The 23,271-nt window shown below is 41.4% G+C and overlaps 1 protein-coding gene across 2 annotated transcripts; it reads right to left on the bottom strand.

Annotated features, from left to right (window-relative positions):
- Positions 1 to 15,215: 15,215 nt before the first annotated feature.
- Positions 15,216 to 23,204, bottom strand: CCDC89 (coiled-coil domain containing 89). 2 transcript variants are annotated; one of them, XM_045165801.1, is made up of 3 exons: positions 22,913 to 23,204; positions 21,240 to 21,330; positions 15,216 to 16,966 (listed from the first exon to the last, which is right to left on the bottom strand). In XM_045165801.1, exon 3 carries the CDS (start codon positions 16,544 to 16,546, stop codon positions 15,434 to 15,436), a length of 1,113 nt encoding a protein of 370 aa, XP_045021736.1. In that variant the 5' UTR covers positions 16,547 to 16,966; positions 21,240 to 21,330; positions 22,913 to 23,204; the 3' UTR covers positions 15,216 to 15,433. The 2 variants fall into 2 exon arrangements, with proteins under 2 accessions (XP_045021736.1, XP_025142027.1); XM_025286242.3 differs by having other exon boundaries at positions 21,240 to 23,204.
- Positions 23,205 to 23,271: the final 67 nt, after the last annotated feature.

Here is a 23,271-nt window from a genome sequence, read left to right as displayed (position 1 = left end):
AGTAGGACAGCAAACAGTTCGAGATGATAAATTTCCTGGCATACTTTGATTTAACAGGTGTTTTGTGTGGCTGGTCATCCAATCGAACTGTATTTTCTCCTAAGGCAAAATCAAGATCATGAATTGATTTATCATTTTTTCCTAAATTACAAGATTTTGGTTTAAATATACATGGTTTTGGAGAAGGAAATGGCAACCCACTCCAGTACTCTTGCCTGGAAAGTCCCATGGACGGAGGAGCCTGGTAGGCTGCAGTCCATGGGGTCACTAGGAGTCGGACGCGACTGAGCGACTTCACTTTCACTTTTCACTTTATGCATTGGGGAAGGAAATGGCAACCCACTCCAGTGTTCTTGACTGGAGAATCCCAGGGACGGGGGAGCCTGGTGGGCTGCCGTCTCTGGGGTTGCACAGAGTTGGACACGACTGAAGCGACTTAGCAGCATACATGGTTTAAGACCCTCTATATTGAATTAAGAGAAAAGTAAAAAACTGAGAGAGGGGAATTTTTACAAGTGTAGCCTCAGAAGACAAAAAAGCAGCTGAAGCAGAAACAACCTTCCCTCCCTTTCATCATTCCTCTCCTCTCATTCTCTCCTTCTTCACAGTTGGGTTTTTTTTTCTTTTCTGGTTATAATGATCATTGTAAAAGATTCAGATAGTGCAGAAATATACAACTAAGTAGAATATTACCCATAATCTAACTACCCCAAAATGAATTATTAAAATTTTGATGTGTAATATAGTTTTTCTATGTATGGACATATGATATAAATTGTTTTATTTCTCTGAACTCTAATGTTTTGATGTGAATATTTTGTTGACATATTTTATACTACCAAATATATATTTGCATGCTTATTTTTGTTGACTGTCTAGAATTCCATTTCAGGAACTTTCCAACTTTCAATCAACCTCACTGATAGCACTTAGGTTGTATTGGATTTTTCACTGTTATATACCACACTAAAATGTTGCACAAACATATTTGTTCACTTATCCTATGATTTTCTTAGGACAAATTATTGGAAGTAGAATATCTGTCTACAATTTTTATACATAGACTCTTATTACTTATGGGAAGGTATCTGTCACCAATGGTGTTTGACAGTATTTAATTCCTATGCACTCATCAAAATGGATTTCTTCTTTTTAAAATGTGCTAAAAATAAAAAGGGGCATCTTTTTGTGTGAATATGCATTTCTTTAATTATTAGCTTGAATGTTTTTCACATCACCAACTGATTTCTAATGTGAATAGTCTTTTTGCCGCCTAAGTCCAGTTTTATTTGAAGTGAGAGATTTTCGTCAAGAAAGATATTTCTCGCTTTCCTTCTTAATTTATATGAACCCCTTGCATTATAAGAAAAACATCCCTTTGTCTCATATATGTTCCAGTTTTTCCTCTAGTTGATCATTTATTGGGGGGGAGGGCTAAAACTACTTTACTATAATTTCTAAATAGTCTATCAAACTTTTCTGCATGATTTCTGGCTTTGATGTTTAGCTGAAAAAGCCTTTATTAAACTAAATAATATTGATATTTACTTATATATTTTAGAGCTCCTCTAATTTCTTCTATTTATAAATTACTGAGCTTTTTAACAATATGAGTGATTATTTCACTTATTAAATAAGATCCAATTGGAATTTATTCTAGTATAAAATGTGACATAAGAATATAATTTTTCAAAAAGTTATCTGCCACAATACAGTTTATTGAAGAATCCATACTTGTACCCACTGATGTCCTAACATTTGTGCCATATATTAAATTCTTATATATAGTTGGATCTATTTCTGGTGTTTTTCTTCTATTTAATTGATTAGTGTATCCATTCTGGAAGCAAAATCAGTATATTTTTATTGCAGTTTTATATTTGAATGTCATAGGACAAGACTTTTTAGTCTTTCTCAGAATTTTAAATCTGTATTTGAATATTTATTCCTCCAGATAACTTTATAAAATTTTCCAAGTTTAAAAAAAAAAAAAAAGCTGTAATTTTCATGGAAATTGAATTAACTTTATTAATTTATTTTCCTCAGTTACTTTACGCATTTTTTTGGCCTGCTGGACTAGATTATTTCTTCTTTTATGCTTTCTAAATGGTTATTGTTGCTCCTTTGGAAAGCTACTGATGTTTTTGTTAAATTTTTAACTGACTCACTCACTGAATTTTCATTTTTTCCAGTTTCCATCAATGTAGTTCAGTTACAAGGACCTACAAGGCAAGGATCATTTTAATAACTGTAATATAATAGTAGTAACAATAGCTGCTAGTTAGGAGCCCTTATCAATTACTGGGCATATATAGGACTTTACACATATTATTTCCTTAAACATGATAATAGATTTGGGAGGCCTCCCCAAATGTATCAGGGAATCACTGTAGGCTCTCAAGTTGTACTGTTTAGTTTCTCCCTAGAAATGATACATTTTGAAAAGGCTATCTCCAGACCATTTTCTACCAGATTCTTTCCAGTTCAGTTTTATTCATCTTTGATGCTTCATGTGGCAGAGTAAATATGTATAATGAAGATTGTGTTTATCTAGATTCAATGGCTGATCTTGCTTAAGTCTTTATTTTTAGTTTATTCATTCAAATTTCCCTGGTAAACAGTTATACATCTTATTATATATAATGACAATTTTACTTCCTTCTTTGCAATACTTGTTTTATTATCTTGACTTGTAATTAAATAGCACTTCCAGAGTGATGCTAAATAATGCTGTGAATAATCAGTTTCCTTGCCTTATTTCTGAACTTCACAGGAATGCCTCTAGAGTCTAGCTACTGATTTGAGATGGGTATCTTTATTAGGTTAAGCCCAGTTGCAGGAAACAGAAACCACTTCAGCTATTTTAAGCAGGAAAAGCTGTAATACAGAGAAGATACAAAGTAATCGGAAGGACTAGAAGAGTGGGCATTAGGCCAGGTGATTAAGAATGCCTCTCAGTGCAATGTGGCCTAACAGGCCTGCTAGGGTGCTGTTATCTCTGCCCAGGTTGGGATAGTTGTAAATACAAAGCTGGAATGTTGCTTCAAGAGCACTGCTTCCAGGACTCTCAACCCCATTTATTAATTATGTACTGCTGCCTAAAAAGTTACCCAAAACCTAAAACAAACAATACAATAAATACGTGCTTATTGTTGTGGCTTAAACTAACAATAAACATTTCTTATCTCTAGCAGTTTCTGTTGGTCAAAAATTTGTAAGTGCCTCACTTTGAAACTCATGGAACTCAGCCAGATTTTGACTGGGCTGGAGTCATCTGAAGGCTTGGCTGAAACTAGAGCACCTACTTCTAAGGTGGCTGACAGGTTGCTCCTGGGGTTCCTTCTCCCTGTGGGCCTATCCACAGGTTGTGTGAGTGTCTGCACTGCCATGTAGCTGGCATCCCCCAGAGTGGACAATCCAAGACACCAAGGAAGCATCAGCAAATATCTTATGACCTAGCCTCAGAAATCACAATCCCTTCTGTAGTATTCTATCAGTCATATGAGTCAGACCTTACTCACTATGGAAGGATATGAACACACGGAGACAAGAATCATTAGGTACCATCTTGGGGGCTGACTACCATATCTCATAAAACTAGTGAATGGACAGCCACACATAAAAGAAAAAGATTAGAACATTCTCTAACATCATATACAAAAATAAATTCAAAATGAACTTAAAGACTTAAATGTAAGAACATAATACTCCTAGATGAGAATACTGGCAGAACATTCGTTGATACAAATAGTAGCAAGTTTTTTTGGATCTTTCTCCTAAGGCAAAAGAAGTAAAAGCAAAAATAAACAAATGGGACCTAATTAAACCTAAAAAGTTTTGCATAGCAAGGGAAACAACGAACAAAATGAAAAAACAATCTACTGAACTGGAGAAAATATTTGCAATGATATGACCAACAAGCAGAGAAGGCAATGGCACCCCACTCCAGTACTCTTGCCTGGAAAATCCCATGGATGGAGGAGCCTGGTGGGCTGCAGTCCATGGGGTCACTAGGAGTCAGACACGACTGAGCGACTTCACTTGCACTTTTCACTTTCATGCGTTGGAGAAGGAAATGGCAACCCACTCCAGTGTTCTTGCCTGGAGAATCCCAGGGACAGGGGAGCCTGGTGGGCTGCCGTCTCTGGGGTCACACAGAGTGGGACACGACTGAAGCGACTGAGCAGCAGCAGCAGCAGCATGACCAACAAGGGATTAATATCAAAATATATAAACAGTTCATACAACTTGATATCAAAAAAACAACTGATTACAAAATTGGGAGAAGACCTGAATAGACTTTTTTTTAGAGAAGACATACAGTTGGCCAAGAGGCACATGAAAAGATGCCCAACAGTGCTAATCACTAGAGAAATGTAAATCAACCATAATGAGGTATCACCGCACACATGTCAGAAGGGCCATCATCAAAAAGTCTATACATAACAAATGTTGGTAAGGATTGGAGAAAACAGAACCCTTGTATGCTATTGGTGGAAATGTAAATTGGCAAGTCATTATGGAAAAAGAGTATGGAGCATCCTCAAAAAAACACAAAAATACAACTATCACATGACCCAGCTTCTGGGTATATATCAAAAAGAAAAAAAGGATGAAAGAAAGAAAGGGAGGTAAAGAAAGACTCAAGGGAGGCAGAGGAGGGAAGGGAGGGAGGGAGGGAGGAAACACTAATTTGAAAAGATACATGCACCCCATTGTTCACAGTAGCATTATGTACAGCAGGCAAGATATGGAAGCAACCCAAGTGTCCATCAACATATGAATGGATATGTATATAATGGAATATCACTCAGCAATAAAAAGAGTGAAATTCTGCCATTTGCAACAAAGTGGGTGGACCTAGAGAGTACTGTGCTTAGTGAAATAAGTTAGAGAAAGAAAAATACTGTATGTTATCACTTATATGTGGGATCTAAAAAAATAAAACAAACAAATGCATATAACACAACAGAAACAGACTTACAGATATAGAAACCAAACTAGTGGTTACTAGTAGGGAGAGAGACGGGGAGTGGGGAAAGGTAGGGGTATGGGATTAAGAAACACAAACTACTATGTATAAAATAGATATGCACAAAGGATATACTGTACAACACAGGGAATTACAGTCATTGTTTTGTAGTAACTTTAAATGGAGTATAATCTATAAAAATATTGAATCATGATTTACAACTAAAACTAATACAATATTGTAAATCACCTATACTTGATAGATGATAGATAAAACTAGTGAATGAATACTACGATGAAAACTCAACATCTCCAAGAATGTGCTTGGGAACAACAGCAGCCAAAGCGGGGAAAAGATGCCTGCCACATTTGTATCTACCAAATATAACTGCAGAGGAGTCTGAAAATACAATTTTCGGGTGTGTGTTTCTTTTGTTTTAGCTTTTCCATTTGCACAATACAGAAAAGCACATTAAAAACAAATTAAAAGAGGAATTGAAATGGATGGTGAGCACCAATCTATTAAATCCTCCACAAAGATCATGGCTTTATGATACCTCATCACCAATACATACATCTATTGGATTTTTCTATAATGGGAGTTGGAGCAGAGATGGTAGGGAATGCAGCTGAATCAGGGCTGAGGTTTCGCTGAATGGATACAGCAGAAGGATGAGTGCTACAGAGGCCAGAGTGTTTATTTTAATATAATTTGTCTGTGCTCCCGTGAAGTATAATCCATAAAAGTCAGGAACTATAACCATGAGAGGATTTTTACGATTGGATGAAAACTGAAAACTCAAAAGGTTGGCATTGTCTAGGGTACTGTATTAGCAAAATGTGGTTCAGACGGTAAAGCGTCTGCCTGCAATGCAGGAGAGCCAGGTTCGATCCTTGGGTTGGGAAGATCCCTGGAGAAGGAAATGGCAACCCACTCCAGTATCCTTGCTGGAGAATCCCATGGACGGAGGAGCCTGGTAGGCTACAGTCCATGGGGTCACAAAGAGTCGGACACGACTGAGCGACTTCACTTTCACTTTCTTTCAGGGTACTGTAGGATTATGTTTACAAGCACTATATACTTGCATGGATTATAAGCAGTTCTCTGTGTTCTGGCTATATTTCCATTCCTTTCATCTGAAAAATGCATTTGTGAATGCAAATTAATGAGCTACGGTATTGTGGACTAATCTGGGATCTGATTTATTTTATTTAAAAATGACCACCATTTGTAACCAATTAAAATAGTAAGAACTCACCATGCTGCTGCTGCTGCTGCTAAGTCACTTCAGTCGTGTCCAACTCTTAGCGACCCCTGGACTGCAGCCTACCAGGCTCCTCCATCCATGGGACTTTCCAGGCAAGAGTACTGGAGTGGGTTGCTATTGCCTTCTCCAAAGAACTTACCATGCTTCCCAACTAATCAAGCCACACAGCTGCTGCCCGTGAAGGTGAGATTTGCTGCTTTGGAAAGGAAGGGACAACTGGTGGAGAAGTTTGGGCATTGGAGACTTGCAGGATTTTCCTGTTCTGATGAGAAGGACTCCACTTCTCAGATGGGAAATTGTCTTATCTCTCATCCCAGGAATCTCAGAGTCAGAACTTGGCGGAGTTGCTCTTGCATCCCATTACCAGTTTGAAATCATTTCTCTTCCGCCTTCCTTCACAAATCTCCGCTCTTCATTAACTTTTTTTTTAATACTGAAAATCTGCAATCATACACAGAGCTAGAGAAAACAGTACCCTGAATCCCTTATATACTCCTCCAAATTTAAGACGTATCCAAATTTTGCCACATGTGCTTCATCCCCCTGCCTTTTTTTTTTGGCTGAAATATTTTAAAGTGAAAATCCTGATGTAGGGCTTCCCCGTTGGTCTATTGGCTAAGAATCAGCCTGCCAGTGCAGGGGATACTGACTACAGATGGCTTTATTAAATAAGGATCCAAACAATTCTATACATTTCCTATTATCTCTGAAGCCTCTTTTAATCTAAGACAGCATCCCTCCACCCCTTTTCACCAATGCCATCTAATTTTCTGAAGAAGCCAAGTGAGCTGTCCTGTTGAGTGTCCCATTATTCTATATTTTTTGTTTTCTTTCTTGCGTTGTTTGACTTTTCCCTCAACCCTGTATTTCCTATAAGCGGGAAATTGGTTCTTAGGGTTTATTTAGCTTAAGGTTCAACAGTTTTGGCCAGAATACTTGTTAGAAGTGCTGTTTCTCATGGCACATCACCTCTGTGTGTGTGTGTGTGTGTGTGTGTGTGTGTGTGTGCGTGCGCGCGCGTGTGTGTGTATGCATGCACGCACACGCTCAGTTGTGTCTCTTTCCAACCCTATGGACTGTAGCCTGCCAAACTCCTCTGTCCATGGGAATCTCCAGGCAAGAGTACTGGAACAGGTTGCCATTTCCTACTCCAGGGGATCTTCCGTGCATACCCAGGGATTGAATCCACATTTCTTGTGTCTTCTGGATTGGCATGTGGATCCTTTGCCACTAGCATCAACTAGAAGGCCTACGAGGTCTAGCTTCCTGTCTTTAGTGATGCTAAGATTGATCAATGTTTTCAAATGGTAACAGTAAAATTCTCCATTAACCTTTCTCCTGATGGCTTCATCTAGTGATGATCAGTGCCTGAATAAATTATTTCACTACATTTATTAGCTGGGATTCTTCTACCATCTGGGATTCTTCTGTGAAAAACGACTTTATCTCATCACAAATGGGCCATTTTGTCACCCTGAAATATAGGATGAGTTAAAGTAGGATAAATGCTCTGTCAGTAAAAATTTTAGCTCTCCAATTTCCTCTTCACCCAGTAAGATCTTATTTAAGGACACCCAGTAACGAGATTTGAAACCAGGCAGTCTGATGCCAATGTACCCCTTCACTCACTGCACTTAGCTAGTTTGCTGATCATAGATTTCAGATTCTAAAGGGTCTAGTGAAAGGATGTGAATACGGACAGGGCACAGGGAGGCTTAAGCCAGATTATGAAGACTCAGATTTCTAACAGGAGTGGAGGTAAATATGGATGTGTGCATAACTGGATTAATCTCACCAGTCTCTTGTTAGAGTCTACTGAGTGCTTATTCTACAGCCCTGGATGGTGTGGTTATTGTGAAAGCAATTTTCTTAAAGAACAGGAAGTCCTATGAAGGATTCTGAACTATTTTTATGTTTTCCTCATCTCTACTCTTTGACAATTCTTACACATGCTACCCAGGTAGCTCAGTGCGTAAGGAATCCGTGTGCAATGTGGGAGACGCAGGTTCAAACCCTGGATTGGGAAGATTCCCCTGGAGGAGGGCAGGACAACCTACTCCAGTGTTCTTGCCCAGAGAATCCCATGGACAGAGGAGCCTGGAGGGCTACAGTCCATGGGGTCGCAAAGAGTCAGACCCAAGTGAAGCGACTGAGCTCTCACATACACAAAATTGCTCTAACTTAAAGCACATTAAAACTTTAACTTAAATGCCACTTCTAGGAAAAGCTGTTTCTTACCTCTTCTACCTTAAGAAACCCTGCTATGCGCTCTCATGTCATCCCATCCTTCAGCATTTTCTTCTCACCTACTAGGATGCAGATTCAGTGAGATCGGGCCTCCTTGTTGCTCATGTTGTACCTAGCACTTAACACAGTGCCTAGCCAATAACAGGCTCTCGGTAAATATTTGTGACATAAATGAGATATATTAAATCAGTTATTAAAGTTGGAGGATCAGAATGTCTTGGCCTGCTCTTCCTCTACCATCTTTCTTCATCTGTTAGAGTAAAACAAAAAACCAACACCCAAAGCCTAAAAACTTGAAGATACGAGAAAACAGGCTTTCCAAAATCTAAAATTTAGGTCTCATACAGACATGTGAAAATCCATGAGAAAAGTTAATATAGTTAAATCTTTAGGAGAGAAATAGAAATCATTAGGAGGTACTCCTTATGGTAGAAAAAGATACTGTCATTAGCCATGTGTGGCTGAACATTCATGAGAGCAGCAGCTTCCAGATGAAGAGCCTGACCCAGATCTGTCAAGCCGTATTTGGCTCCATATAAAATGTCTTGTCTATGCAGTTCTTGGGGAAGGAAAAATCTGTAGGCTTTTTGAGTCATCTACACAGAAATACAGCTTACTAGGAAATAATAATGTGGAAGATACTTCCTTGTTTTTAATTTTACTACATACATGTTGTAGTTGCATGTTGCATAGCTTGTGGGATCTTAGTTCCTGACCAGGGATTGAACCCAGGCTCTCAGCAGTGACAGCACAGAGTTCTAACTACTGGACCATCAGGGAATTTCCAATTTTACTATATTTTTAAAGAGGTGATATAGTCACATGGTGGGGCTTCCCAGGTGGTGCTAGTGGTGAAGAACCTACCTGCCATAAGAGACATGGATTTGATCTCTGGGTTGGGAAGATCTCCTAGAGGGGGCATGACAACCCACTCTAGTATTCTTGCCTGGAGAATCCCATAGACAGAGGAGCCTTACAGGCTACTGTCCACAGGGTCGCAAAGAGTCAGACATGATGGAAGAGACTTAGCACACACAGTCACATGATTCAAGAGTCAAATGATATAAAATGGGATAAGTTGAGAAGTTTCTTTCACATCTTATCCCTACCCATCCTTGTCCCCACATTCCTCTATACCACCAATAAACATTTCTAACATTTCTTTTCCAATATTTATTTATACAGATGGGAGTACATATGGTTATATTCTTATTCCCCATCCATTCTCTCTCCCTTGCACTAAGGTAATAAATGATAGATATTCTGCACTCTGTTTTCCCTTGCATATATCCTGGAGATATTTTTGTATTAGTACATAGAGAGCTTCCTTTTTCTTTCTGCCTTTTTTTTCCCCCTTTGCAATGTATTCCAAGGTATGGAGGGCCCACGATTTATTTAATAATTAATTAGTTCCTTATTGATGGTATGTAGGGTAGTTCCAATCTTTTTCTATTACAAACAACTCTGTAATGAATCATGTTAAACATGAAAGGGAAAATTATTTTATGTAAATGCAAGAAAAAGCAGATCAGAACATTAAAGAGGGAGAATTTGGCAAAAGCGAAGTTTCTTTGGTGAACTGGGGAGTGAGGGGGCTGGGAAAAGGGTACTGTAGTTAGTTGATTGTGTAATGAATGACCAGGAAGTTCTGTCCAAGGGAAAAGTTTTTCTTGAATTAGTTTTGCCAAGTAGGATAAACAGAAGTTTGGAAAGAACGTCAAATAGGGAGACTCATCTGTATAGCCCTAGACCCTAAACTTTAGTAAGATGCTCTTAGTGTTTGGAAAATAATATCCAGTTTGTTCTTAAGGAGACAGACAACTGATTAGAAAAATCTTCTCTTGGCCACCTCCCAAAATTCCAACAACTTTTTTAAGAGGCTGAGATTTAAAAAAAAATAAAAATTCCCAGCCTGAGAAGGCCCTGTCAATCTAAGTAGTTGTGGTACAGCAGACATTGTTGGTGACCCACCCAACATCCATCTCCCTTCATCCTTGCTGACAAAGTCATACTTTTGTTAGGTAGCCCCACATACTATATGTCACAGAGACTGGCTTAAGTCAGTCATGGTAACAACTATGCCCATGGAGATGTTTGGTTGAAGTGTTTGCATATGGCCCAATTTTGGCAAATGATAATGGAAGATAAGTCATCTGGTCAGCTTTGGGGAGACTAGTTAGGGTTGTGGTCCTCTTTCCTTTATTTGTGTGGCAAGAGATAGTATCTCAAAGGTCTACTCAAATCTTGTCATGGTGGGGAATACAGACTCATTCCCGCCTTGACCCAGTCACAGCCACTCCACAGGTAGCTGAGTCAACAAGGGCTGGATAGAACATCAAGCACCTGGGCAGGTATTCCTTCAAACAATGTTATTTAAAGGTTTAATTTCCATGTAGTGGAGTTGGGGAGAAATAGATTTTTTAACAATACTTTGTTTACTAGAAACAAATTAACTTCACTTAATTTTCACCAAGTGAAAGAGAGTCGATATTATGAGAACATCAGCCAGGCAGTTCATTCTTCCTGTAGTTCTCCTTCCTTTTCTATTTTTCTTGGAATTTTGGGAACCAAAGAAGTTCCTCAGAGGCACACCGACAGGCTTACAAAGTGGGTAACACAAAAGATCACACTTATCAGTTACACAGCACTGCTCACATATTAGTTGGTTTTCAAATCTCTGTTCTAAGGATTTTCATCTTAGGGTTACTGCTTGTGGAGGCCACAAATTCACTAGCAATCTAGGTCTGCTTTAGATAGGAGTTCTGTAGCTCTGTTTTTTCAATTTCCCCTCAAGGGCAGTAATTTGAAAGTGGTTGGTTTACACATTGACAATTTGTTGTAGTGATAAGCATCACTACAGATCAGCATTCCACAGTAACTAGTCACCCATCCTCTAATCCAGTCTGAGTCACAGATTAAATACAAGATAAACACTGAAAGAGTAGAGTAGAAAAGTGCTGTGAAGCACAAAGGAGGGGAAAGAAATCGATGTCTTTTTGTGGCTGGTTAGAAGGTGGTTCAGAGAAGGCAATGGCAACCCACTCCAGTTTTCTTGCCTGGCAAATCCCATGGACGGAGGAGCCTGGTGGGCTGCCGTCTCTGGGGTCGCACAGAGTCAGACATGACTGAAGTGACTTAGCAGCAGCAGCAGAAGGTGGTTTTTATACTGGGGGAAAAGCATGGGTTTTATAGCCAGCAAGCAGGTGCAGCTACATTATTTGCAGTGCCCAACATGAAAATGTGGAGCCCCTTGCCACACAATTTATGATTCTCAAGGCAGCAGCAGTAGAACCAAGTGCTTGATTCATGGGCAGGTGGCACATGCCTAAAATGGTCCTGCCAGAAGAGCTTAGGTTCAAATCTCACTCCTGTACCCCAAGGCTTCCTGGCTTTAGGCAAGTCACCCTCTCTGGTCTCACTTTTTTCATCTGTAAAACAGTGATCATTGCACCTCCCTTGAACAGCTGGAATGAAAGTGACATGAAAAGCACTTGACACATGATAGGTTCACATTCCTCTTAGTTTGTGTTGTGGGTTCTTTTTCTCAGCTGTTCTCTAGGCATCAATCCATCTTTGACCTTCTAATTTTCATTACCCATCTTCTTTCCAGTATCTTTCAAAAGGGTATTAGACTTTGTCAGCAAGGATGAAGGGTATTAGAACCTATTGCTCAGTCGCATCCGACTCTGCAACTCCATGGACTGTAGCCTACCAGGCTCCTCTGTCCATGGGATTTTCCAAGCAAGTGTACTGGAGTGGGTCGCCATTTCCTTCTCCAGGGGATATTCCCCACCCAGGGATCGAACCCCGGTCTCCCGCATTGCAGACACACGCTTTACCGTCAGAGCCACCAAGGAAGCCCTGAAGGGTATTAGAATGAGCATTATCAAATGGCCCATAGCTATTCATTTGTGACCTACAGAAGTGAAAATTATATATGGTTCAACTTAATAGGAACTCCTCAGCATGACTTTGAATGGTATTGTCCTTAGACCCGGAGAACACAGACCCTTCCTTTGCGCCCATCTTCTGGGGAGCATGTACCTTACCTAATAAGGAGGTATTCCCCACCTAATAAGGAGTCCCGGAGGCAAGTCCTGCACTAGCCAACACTCCTCAACGAGGAGCCCGGTATTCCCTGCTCACATGGCCCTCAGGTGGCTTCCAGGAGCCTCTTCCTTCTCACATGCTGGGCAAGAAGGGTGAACCCGAGAGACCTGCATCCCACCTGACGGCAGTTAGGGCAACTGGGTGGAGCTTGCACGGGCAGGGCAGGAAGAGCCGTTGGCACGCATGCGCACAATCTCCTCACGGCTCAGCCTGAACCCGCGTGGGAGGCGGAGGAAGCAGGCGGGCCTGTGGGTCCTTGTTTGTGCCCTTGCCAGTCTCCTCTGCCCTCTCTCCCCTTCCTTTTAATTGTAGACATGCTTCTCCCTCACCTCCTCATAGCCACTTATGATTTACCCAAATATCCTGGATATTTGTAAAAAAAAAAAATCTCCGTGACTTTCTACACAGTGCTGTCTCAAATCTTTTCTCCACCGTACAAAATTCTACTAGTTGTTTAAAGAACCAGCTTATATGTCAACTCCTGTGTTAGTCATCCCTGGCAATCCTCTCTTCCATCCCAACCCTCACTCTCAGGCGTGTAACTGCTCTGTGTGTGTGTTTTACCCACTATGATCTCATAACACCCCCTGAAAACACATTATTACACTGTTGTGACCGCTCTTTTGCCCCTAGACCGTGTGGGAGCTCTTCTGGGGCAGAAAACATGCTTTTTCATGCTTATTCTCAGTGCCCACCCCACTCCCTAAGCTTACTCAACAGACAGTCAATAAATCTTTTAGTGTGATGTCATCAAAACCACTGCTCCCCAGTGACCATGAGCAAATTACTGAATCTCAGTTCTCCTCTTTTTTGAAATAGAAACGAACACTATTATCTTCTTCCGTGGTGCTAAGGATTAAATAGAACAATACATTCAAAGTGCTTCAGCACAACGATAAACAATATGAACTCAATAAAAGGTAACCATAATTAGCTCCTATATTCTGATTCTTGATAATGTGTAAAAGGAAGTAAATAATCCTTTCAAGCCAGCAAGGTGGATCCTTGGAAACTGTATTTAATACCACGATCTTATTAAAAATGTGAGAAAATTGGTTTTAAAAATTGCTTTAGGTTAAAGCAAGCGTTGCTTAAAATTGTTTATTAAAAAGGTACCAATTACTATTTTTTTAACAAGTCCATATCATTAGGTATCTCTTGGCACCCTATACTAAATGAGTGAGAAAAATACTATATAACAATCTGTCCTGGGAAGTAGTCATAATAATGCTTCTATGTCAACTAAATACTGAGAAATAAGGAAGCATAAAGTGTATTTTTATATCTACCTCTTTAAGAACTTTGTATAAATATATATAATAACTTATGTTTTTATCATTACACATTTAAGTATTCCTACAAAAATGCTGTAAGTATACATAAATACTTCCCATTTTACAAAAGGAAAGGGTTTCAAGAAAGTAGCTAATAGAAACAAAGCAATCACTCTGTGTTGCTGTATATATCATATCCAGTGTATGACCTGTTACCCTAAATTGGGGACTTTTGTTAACATATTGTGAAATATTAAATGAAGCTACTGATACCTGCTTTTTTATAACTCTAAATCCCTGGTGGCTCAGACAGCAAAAGCGTCTGCCTACAATGCAAGAGACCTGGGTTCGATCCCTGGATTGGGAAGATTCCCTGGAGAAGGAAATGGCAACCCAGTACTCTTGCCTGGAAAATCCTATGGACGGAGGAGCCTGGTGGGCTACAGTCCATGGGGTCGTGAAGAGTCCGAAGGACTGAGCGATTTCACTTTCACTTTCAAATCCTATTTTTATTAAGGGGGGGGGGTGGCGGAAGGAACAAGAAAATGGAATGGGATCTAAGCTTGCAGGGAAAATTTAAAGGTGGATTTTATTTATTTGAATCATATTGCTCATATAGAATGGCTATAATAAACTTTGCCTACTTTGGAAAACAATGAGCTTAATTTTTGTTCTCCAGGCTACTGCAAATAAAACGATATTCCATAAAGCAGGTAAGGTAAGTAATTGTTTGGCCAGTTACAAAATCAGACCCTTTTCTGCAAGTTATTCATGCTACTAATATGCTATTAACTGTTATAGCTTACACTCTCAATTGTCGGAGATTACAATCCTATCTGTTTACAAGGGCTGCTGCTGCTGCTGCTGCTGCTAAGTCACTTCAGTCGTGTCCGACTCTGTGCAACCCCAGAGACGGCAGCCCATCAGGCTCCCTGGTCCCTGGCATTCTCCAGGCAAGAACAGTGGAGTGGATTGCCATTTCCTTCTCCAATGCATGAAAGTGAAAAGTGAAAGTGAAGTCGCTCAGTCCTGTCCGACTCTTAGCAACCCTATGGACTGCAGCCTACCAGGTTCCTCCATCCATGGGATCTTCTAGGCAAGAGTACTGGAGTGGGTTGCCATTGCCTTCTCCAATACAAGGGCTAACTGTGCTATTTTTCACAATAATACATCCCATTGCACTTATTCACAATAATACATCCCCCATTGCACTCTGAAAAGTAAGAGCTGCTAATTTTAAAACTTAGGACAGCTGAAGATATCTGAGGTTGAGAATGAATAAGTTATAGGAGAGGTAGAGATACTGATAGCAAACTTAAGAAGATTTCAAAGGCACACAACGAAATTTGGTAAATCTCGTGTATTCTAGGTGGTAGGACTGAAAAATCAGTGTTACCCTTACAATGGCACTGTAGTAAACAACATCATTGTAGTAAAGTAGCTTTTATTTGGTCTCTCGTACTTAAAAGTAGAATAAATGGAATGCCATCTTGACTCTCGCCATAATAGTAAGGCACAGATATCTGATTTCTTCATCGGAGGCCAGAGGAAGCAAAAACCTCCTTAAGGAAAGAGATGGCGGAGTTTGGCATTGAGTTCTCTCTCCTTGCTTAAAAGATCCAGGCTGTGCTTTTTGAAAGCTTCGGACTGCAGCCTGAGTTCATCATAGGCGGCCTGGATGCCATCCACCCTGCGCTGAAGCTCCCGGACTCGCAAGTTGCTGTTCACGGCCACGGCCTCTTGCTCAAAGCGCTCGAGCGCGTGCCTCCTGGCCACGTCGGCCATCTTCAGCTTCTCCTCCAGCTGGCGGATCTCCGCTTGCTTGTTCTGAAGCACCTTGCCCCTCTCCATGGACAGCAGCAGCAGCTCCTCTTTCTCCCGAGTGACTGTCTGCAGCCGGGCCCGCAGCTCCTGGTTCTGCTGGCTGTGTGCCTGCTCGGCTTTCGCCGTCTGCTGCAGGGCTTCCTGCTGCTGCTGCTGGAGGCTCTGCAGCTGCATGCGCAGCTGCTCGGTCTCCTCAGTGTGGGCGCAGGCCTGCCGGTTCTGCAGCTCCAGCAGCTCCTGCTCTCGGGCCTGGGCCTGGCAGACATCATGGGCGTACTTCCGTTGCAGGGTCTCCAGCTCCTTGGCGAGGGCCTCGCTCCGGGCTGTGAGCTGCACCACTTTGGCCTCCTGGGCCTTTAGTGCTGGGCTGAAGAGCTGGTCATTCTCCAGCCTCAGCTTCTCGTTCTCCTCTCGCAGCTTGGCGTTCTGCCTTTTGTGTTCATCCTTGAAGCGGATCATCAACTCGTGGTTGGAGGCCAGGGTCATAAAGCGTTCCTCCAGCTTCTGGGCCTGCTGATTTTTGGCCTTCAGCTCCTCGGCCTCCAGCAGCCTCTTCTCCTCCAGCTCGGTGTTGAGCAGTTCCAGGGTCTGGCAGCGCTCCAGGGCCTCGTCGGATCTCCGCTTCAGGATGCAGATGAGCTGGGACTGCTCCTGGATGCGGGAACACAGCATCGCCCGCTCACTCTTGTCCTCCTCGGACAGCCCCCGGAGGTTCGCCAAGGCTTCCCTCAGACCATCCAGCTCCTTAAACTCCATCTCCTCTTCCTGATCTTCCAGTTTTCTGTTTTGCTTATCTAAGGGTTCTTCAGAGGGTGGGGTGTCCATCCTGGGAGCCGCCTCTTCCTGAGGCATTGGCACGCTCCTCTACTGACTGCCCAGCTGACTGCACAGCACCCCACCGTCCAGATTTCAAAAGCCACGGTGTTGCTAGGGTCTCCCGGCAATCTCCCGCAGTTGCTTGTGCGCCCAGTAAGGAGCCCTGTGATTGGTGGACCGGTCTTCAGACTGCTGTGGAGTAACAACAGGAGGGAGTCCAGAGCCAATCATGTCAGGTTATGCTTGCCTTTCTAGCCAATCACAGCCCTCCGCTAACAGCCCAGGGTCTGGCATGTACTATACAGAGATGCCAGCCCCACTTGATTTCCAGCCAGCAGCAGGGGGAAGAAACCTGACTCCACCTAATCTCAAATCAAGCACTGGTGACATAGTCCTCCTCCCTGTCCCCACTTCAGTGGTCATGAGAATAAAGTCCGCTGCATGGAACCGTTGGCCCTGTAAAGAAATTTGTAATCTATAAATACAAAGTAGCAGAAGAACCCTGCGAACAAGGATCCTAAATGGCTGTGACTTTGTACCTGTAGTGATTAACACAGCTCAGTGAAAGAAGAAACCCCAGAGAAATGTCTCTTGTTTCTTGAAGCACTGTCCCCAACTGGGAATATATTTATTATCTAGAACTCCCTTTTTACCCATTAACACAATATGGTTACAGAGAAAAGCCTAATGGACAATATAGGTGTGATAAACATTAAAACACACACACAAAAGTTCAAATGAGGCTTACCTTATACATACCAAAGTCAGTTTCAGATGGATTAAACATCTGAAATGTTTAATGTTAAATGTAAGGACTAAAATGAAAACAAAATATTAAACATGGAGGGACGTCCCTGGTAGACGGTGGTTAAGAACCTGCCTTGCAATCCAGGGTACTAGGATTCGATCCTTGGCCGGGCAACTAAGCCCATGAACAACAACTACTGAGCCCGCGGTGCCTCAACTAAAGAGAAGCCTGAACGTGGTAACAAAGAACCTGTGCTCTGCCATGAAAAGACCCCTATGCCACAATGAAGACCCTGCATGCTGCAACTAAGACCCGACAGAGCCAAAAATAAAATACTTTTTAAAAATGGAAACTAGAGGAAAATAAAGGTAAGCATTGAAGCCCTGGGTGAGGAAGGACTTTCTTAGCCTACGTATTATGTAAGAGACGAATAAGGTAAAGCTTAATTGGACTAAGTTGAACATCTAAAAGATATAAAAGTTATATATAATTTAAAAACTGTGAGACTCTGATGTCTCTCTATCCTTTTCTTTCTCTGGACCTGCCTGCTGCTTTATTCCCTAACCTAACCTAGCTATTGAAGTTTCCTTTGTTGGCTCTGTCTGTTGGTGTCCCCTCTGCCTGAAATGCTTTTTTCCTACCTTGTTACTTTAGTCATTAACTGCATTTTACACTCAGTTAGGAATCACCTCCTTCATGAAACCTTTCCTGGCCCCTAGAAGGCAATGGCACCCCACTCCAGTACTCTTGCCTGGAAAATCCCATGGACGGAGAAGCCTGGTGGGCTGCAGTCCATGGGGTGGCTAAGAGTCGGACACGACTGAGCAACTTCACTTTCACTTTTCACTTTCATGCATTGGAGAAGGAAATGGCAACCCACTCCAGTGTTCTTGCCTGGAGAATCCCAGGGACAGGGGAGCCTAGTGGGCTGTCGTCTATGGGGTCGCACAGAGTCGGACACGACTGAAGCGACTTAGCAGCAGCAGCACTACATGTACATACATGACCACTCACCGCTTTTAGAGCAGTCACTCTAGCCTATTTGAACTTCTAACAGAGCATTTAAAAGCCTTATTACACTCATCATTTATGCCCCTGCCTCCCACTATTAAACTCTGAGATCCTTAGGGGTAGGGACTGTGTCTGTTTCATCCTTAATGATTAGATCAATGCCTTGGGGAGACTCATGTGTGTGTTGGATGGATGTTGAAGTCAAAAATCAAATGGAGAAAAATATTCACCATAAATATGACAGACAATAGATTTACATTTTTACAAACAGCCTGTACAAATCAATAAAGCATTAACATCTTAAAAGAGAAATGAACAATTCACAGATGAGGGGGATGAAATTGCTAATAATCAAACCCCATCGGTGACCCAATAAATGTCAGTTATAAATAAATACTTCATCTATCAAATTAGTCAGTAAGTTTCCCCTTATTTTTAAGACAATCCAGGACTGATAAGGGTATAGTGAAATATGTACTCTTCTACTGTGATCAAAGTCAATTGATGGCATATATTGCGAACTTAAGACATATTTATGCCTTTTGAATTAATGATTGTCCTTCTGGGGACTTCTTTGTTTCGGAAGAAGTAGTCTGAAAGAAAAAGTTTTATTCAAAGTATGGTTCATAACAACTGAAAGTTGGAGACCTAAATGTCCAAAAAAGAGAAAATGTTAAGAAAATTATGATATCCTCATATATAATAAAATATTATGTAGACATTAAACATTAGCATGTTTATAGGTAATTTAATGGCATGGAAATGCTTGTGTTTGAAAGAGAATTGAAAAAAGCAAGATTTAAAAAAGTTAAAATTTAGAATGATCTGAATGATGTGAAAACTTAAGCAGAGAGCAAAGAGCTAGCTATTCCTGTGATCACTATTTCTGGTGGTCAGACTTAAACTGTCAAGTCATGATGATAAGGAAAAAGTCTGGGGTGTTACTTATGGATGGATAGATTTTATAATGCTTCAGATTTCATGTAGAGCAGAATAGATCTGAAAGAAGAGTCTGAGATTTTACTTCTGGTCTCAGAGATCAAGCTCTCTTGTCCCCAATCCCGACTCTGATGTTTATATAGAGAAAACAAGAAAGCAAGGCTGAGGACTGGGGAAATCTCCTGAACTAAAATTTTAGCAACAACTCCGATTGTAGGATATTTAGGGTTTATGAAAGTGGGTTCCAAGATTTTTAAAAACATAAACATATTTTAAATTTCCCTCTCACGCCGCTTCTTCGCTGTTCCTTAAATTTCAAGCTTCACACACTGAAATAAAACTTGTAAGACTGAAGGAACTGATGCTAAGGAACATTAATAAATTAGACACAGCACTCTTCTCAGAGGACTTGCAGTTCAGTAATAATGACTTTTGATTCCTCTCTACCATGATTGTTTTCTTTATTCTACCTTTTTTCCCACCTACCTGTGATCCTGAAGGTGTTCAGTATATTCCCTTCCAAGGGAGGTCCAAGTCACAAACCTTGGCCAACGTTCTCCCTAGTGGTATCCAACAAGTACCCCCACCCCCAACCTGCCTTTAAGTTTTTAAATATCTCTTTTGTCTAAGCTACTATTAACCTATTAACATTTACAGAGTTCTTCTATACACCCTACATGAAAGTGAAAGTGTTAGTTGCTCAGTCATGTCCAACTCTTTGTGACCCTATGGACTATAGCCCGCCAGGCTCCTCTGTCCATGGAATTCTCCAGGCAAGAATACTGGAGTGGATTGCATTTCCTTTTCTAGGGGATCTTCCCAACCCAAGTATTGAACCCAGGTCTCCTGCATTGCAGGCAGATTCTTTTTCATCTGAGCCACTGGGGAAGCCCTATATACCCTACGTAATAGTAGGCATTTGTACATCTTTCTTCATGTAATTCTAACAATATTCTGAAAGATAGGCATTTTGACCCACATTTCATAGTTGGCAGAGAACAAAGAAACTAAGACACAGAGAGGTTAAGCAAGTTGTCCCAAGTCACTCAGAGAGTAATAGAGACAGAATTCACATCCAGATCTTTTTGATACCAAAGCCCATCGTCTTTAGTTCATCATTCATTCAGTTGTTTAATCATTCATTCATTCATACATTCAATTCATATGCTGAGAAACTGCTATATCCAAGGTTTGCAGTCCTGGCCCTTAAGATGACTACAGTAAAATGGTAGAGACAAATAATAGAAAAATGGCTATTAGGTGTTATCACTGCTAACAGAATCATGGATAAGTTAGACATACTACTCTTCTCAAAGAATAAAAACAGGGGTGCAGTGATCTGAAGTCTGATCCCACATCCTGACTGAAGTGCTGAATGTGGAGAGTGAGAGTCTTCTTTTTTAAGGCTGAAGGAGAGGCAGTTCTTTTGGAACAAGTCAGCCGAAGAAGTGGAAGGAATGTGTGTGACTGGATCACATGGGTGGGAGCATTTGTTTTGTAAAACAAACTAGGGAAATTAGTGAATGAGTCTAGGAGGGGGTGGAGATGGGAGAGCAATCCCAAAATCAGAATGGGAAGAAGAGTACAGGAGAAGGCAAATGTTGAGGGACTTTTAAACCTAGATGGTGAGTATGGATGAGAGATATGCAAAGAAGTCCATGTAACTTCCCTAGAAGTGAGCCTAGGCTAACAGTAATCCTGCTTTGGTGGATGCCAAGGCCATGTGACCAGGTTATACAGTTCCCAGGATCCTTACCACCTATTTAGAAGCTGCAGCAGTCACGGAGGGCGTAGAAATGTTGGCTTCTCTGGGAAAAGCCAGCAGTGACTTTTCAAAATATTACTTCATTTTTAAAATAATGGAATTTGGAAGTATTTTCACCAGAGGGGGATACAAATTGCAATGGCTACCTAGCTCTTGATTTTTTCAGTGCCTGTCTATATAACACCCCATTCTTCTGAAAATGGATCGCTTCTCCCTGGCCATAGGGTGGGCACATAACTCAGGTAGGACCAATCATAAGAGCTTACCCTATCCATTCCTGGCCACTCTGAGTGGTGCAGCAGGTGAGGACATGACCCAAGCTCAGCCAGCTTCTCCCAAAGTTCTCTCAAGCTGAACCTAGGAAAGAGGAGTGCTTTAGCTGAGAGTTTGTGACGTTGGAGCTGTCTTTGGTGCTGTTTCCTACTCCCAAGGAAGTCAGGGGATTCCCTGGTGGCTCAGTGGTACAAGCAACCACCTGCAATGCAGGACACCATCAACAATGCAGGAGACGCGGGTTTGATCCCTGGATTGGAAAGATCCCCTGGAGAAGGAAAATTGCAATGCACTCTAATACTCTTGCCTGGGAAATCTCATGGACAGAGGAGCCTGGTGGGCTACAGTCACGGGGTTGCAAGAGTCAGACATTACTTAGGGATTGATCCACCACCACCAAGGAAGAAAGAGACAGTATTGGAGTTCCTGGGAACTCATGTTTCACCCATGAGTCCCTAAAGTCATATATACTAACAAAGTGTCATACATTAACCTAGTGTATTTAGGTTTATTTCTGATTGGGTTTCTGAAAAAAAGGAAAAGAGCCCTAAAACATGCAGTCCAAAGGAACACCTCTAATTTAAGAAAATGAAAATTTTCAGCAGGAACTTTGCCAAAAAATCCCACTGAATCAAAAGTCTGCCAACCTGAGTTCACTAAAGAATTCAGGTGGCCCACACTTTATAATGCATGAAAATCCCATTTAGACTTTGTCTTACAGCCAGGTGAGATTAAAGATTTATATTTCTTTTTTTGGAAAAAAAAAAAAAAAGAAAAAGTGACACGACATCTCCCTGGACTTCCTGAGGCAGTTGGAAGTTCTTTGGGTAGATGCAAGGATGGTGCTGTTGTCCACTCTGGTGTTTTGCAAATCTGAGGCTGGGGGAGGCAGGCAGTCCTAGCCCTGGATGGGGAGATACTAGAAGCGATCTTATTAGTGCTTCTGAGATGGCTAGATGCTAGCAGATGGTTGAGAAGGTAACTGGAAAAAAAAAAAAAAAAAAGGGCCGAGAAAGTAGCTTGTAGCATGAAGTGACAGGGGCTGAAACAGGGTCTGTACTTCTGCTATGGTTGCAGGCCAACCTCGGAGGTGTGTGTCTGGTCACCTGGTCTTGCCCTTGGCTGCAGTCAGAACAGGAAGAGGAAATACAACTAGATAAACAACCTCCTAAAAGACCTGGAGAGACAATGGGGCAAGGCTGTAGTTCTAGGTTAGTTGCTTTTACTGGCCAGTGGGTCAAAGGTTCCAGCATTTGTTTGGGGGAAGAGGCAAGCACTGAAGCTGTTTTCAATGACATTTGTTAGATACTTGTTTTAAGATCTCACTGTCTTGTCACCATCTAGGCTTCCTCTGCCTGCGTGCTTAGTTGTTCAGTCACGTCCGACTCTTTTTGACCTCATGGGCTGCAGGCTCCTCTGTGATTTTTCAGGCAAGAATATTGGAGTGGGTCGCCATTTACCCCTCCAGGGGATCTTCCAGACCCAGGGATTAAACTCATATCTCCTGTGTTCCTGCATTGCAAAGCAGATTCTTTACCTGCTGAGCCATCATCAGCTTGTTTTGGGAATGACAAGCTAGTGGAGTTCTAACAGGGAATGATGATTCGTGTATTAAATGACCCAACAATGTCTTTATGGAAAACTTTAAGAATAAATGACAACTTACCTTCAAAGCTTTCAGCTACTTCTAAAAAATAAAAGTTCTACTCTTAATAACATAGCTGAAGCTTCCAGTTTAGAGAAAATCTTGCCCAGAGTTGCAGCAAAGACTTTGGAGAAATATTAGCCCAGAAGTTCTTTAGCCTGGCTTGTGAATTTAGATTATAGAATTCCTTCTTTAAAAGAAGTTTTTTTAAATTTTTATTTATTTATGTTTGGCTGTGCTGGGTCTTCACTGCTGCGTGCAGGCTTTCTCTAGTTGTGATGAGTGTGGGCTACTCTCTATTGCAGGGTGCAGGCTTCTCATTTCAGCGGCTTCTCTTGTTAAGGAGCATGGCTCTAAGGTGCATGGGCTCAGTAGTTGTG

The sequence above is a fragment of the Bubalus bubalis genome, chromosome 5 (assembly GCF_019923935.1).
Source record: "Bubalus bubalis isolate 160015118507 breed Murrah chromosome 5, NDDB_SH_1, whole genome shotgun sequence".
Taxonomy (NCBI): domain Eukaryota; kingdom Metazoa; phylum Chordata; class Mammalia; order Artiodactyla; family Bovidae; genus Bubalus; species Bubalus bubalis.
This window is presented reverse-complemented; position numbering and strand designations above follow the sequence as displayed.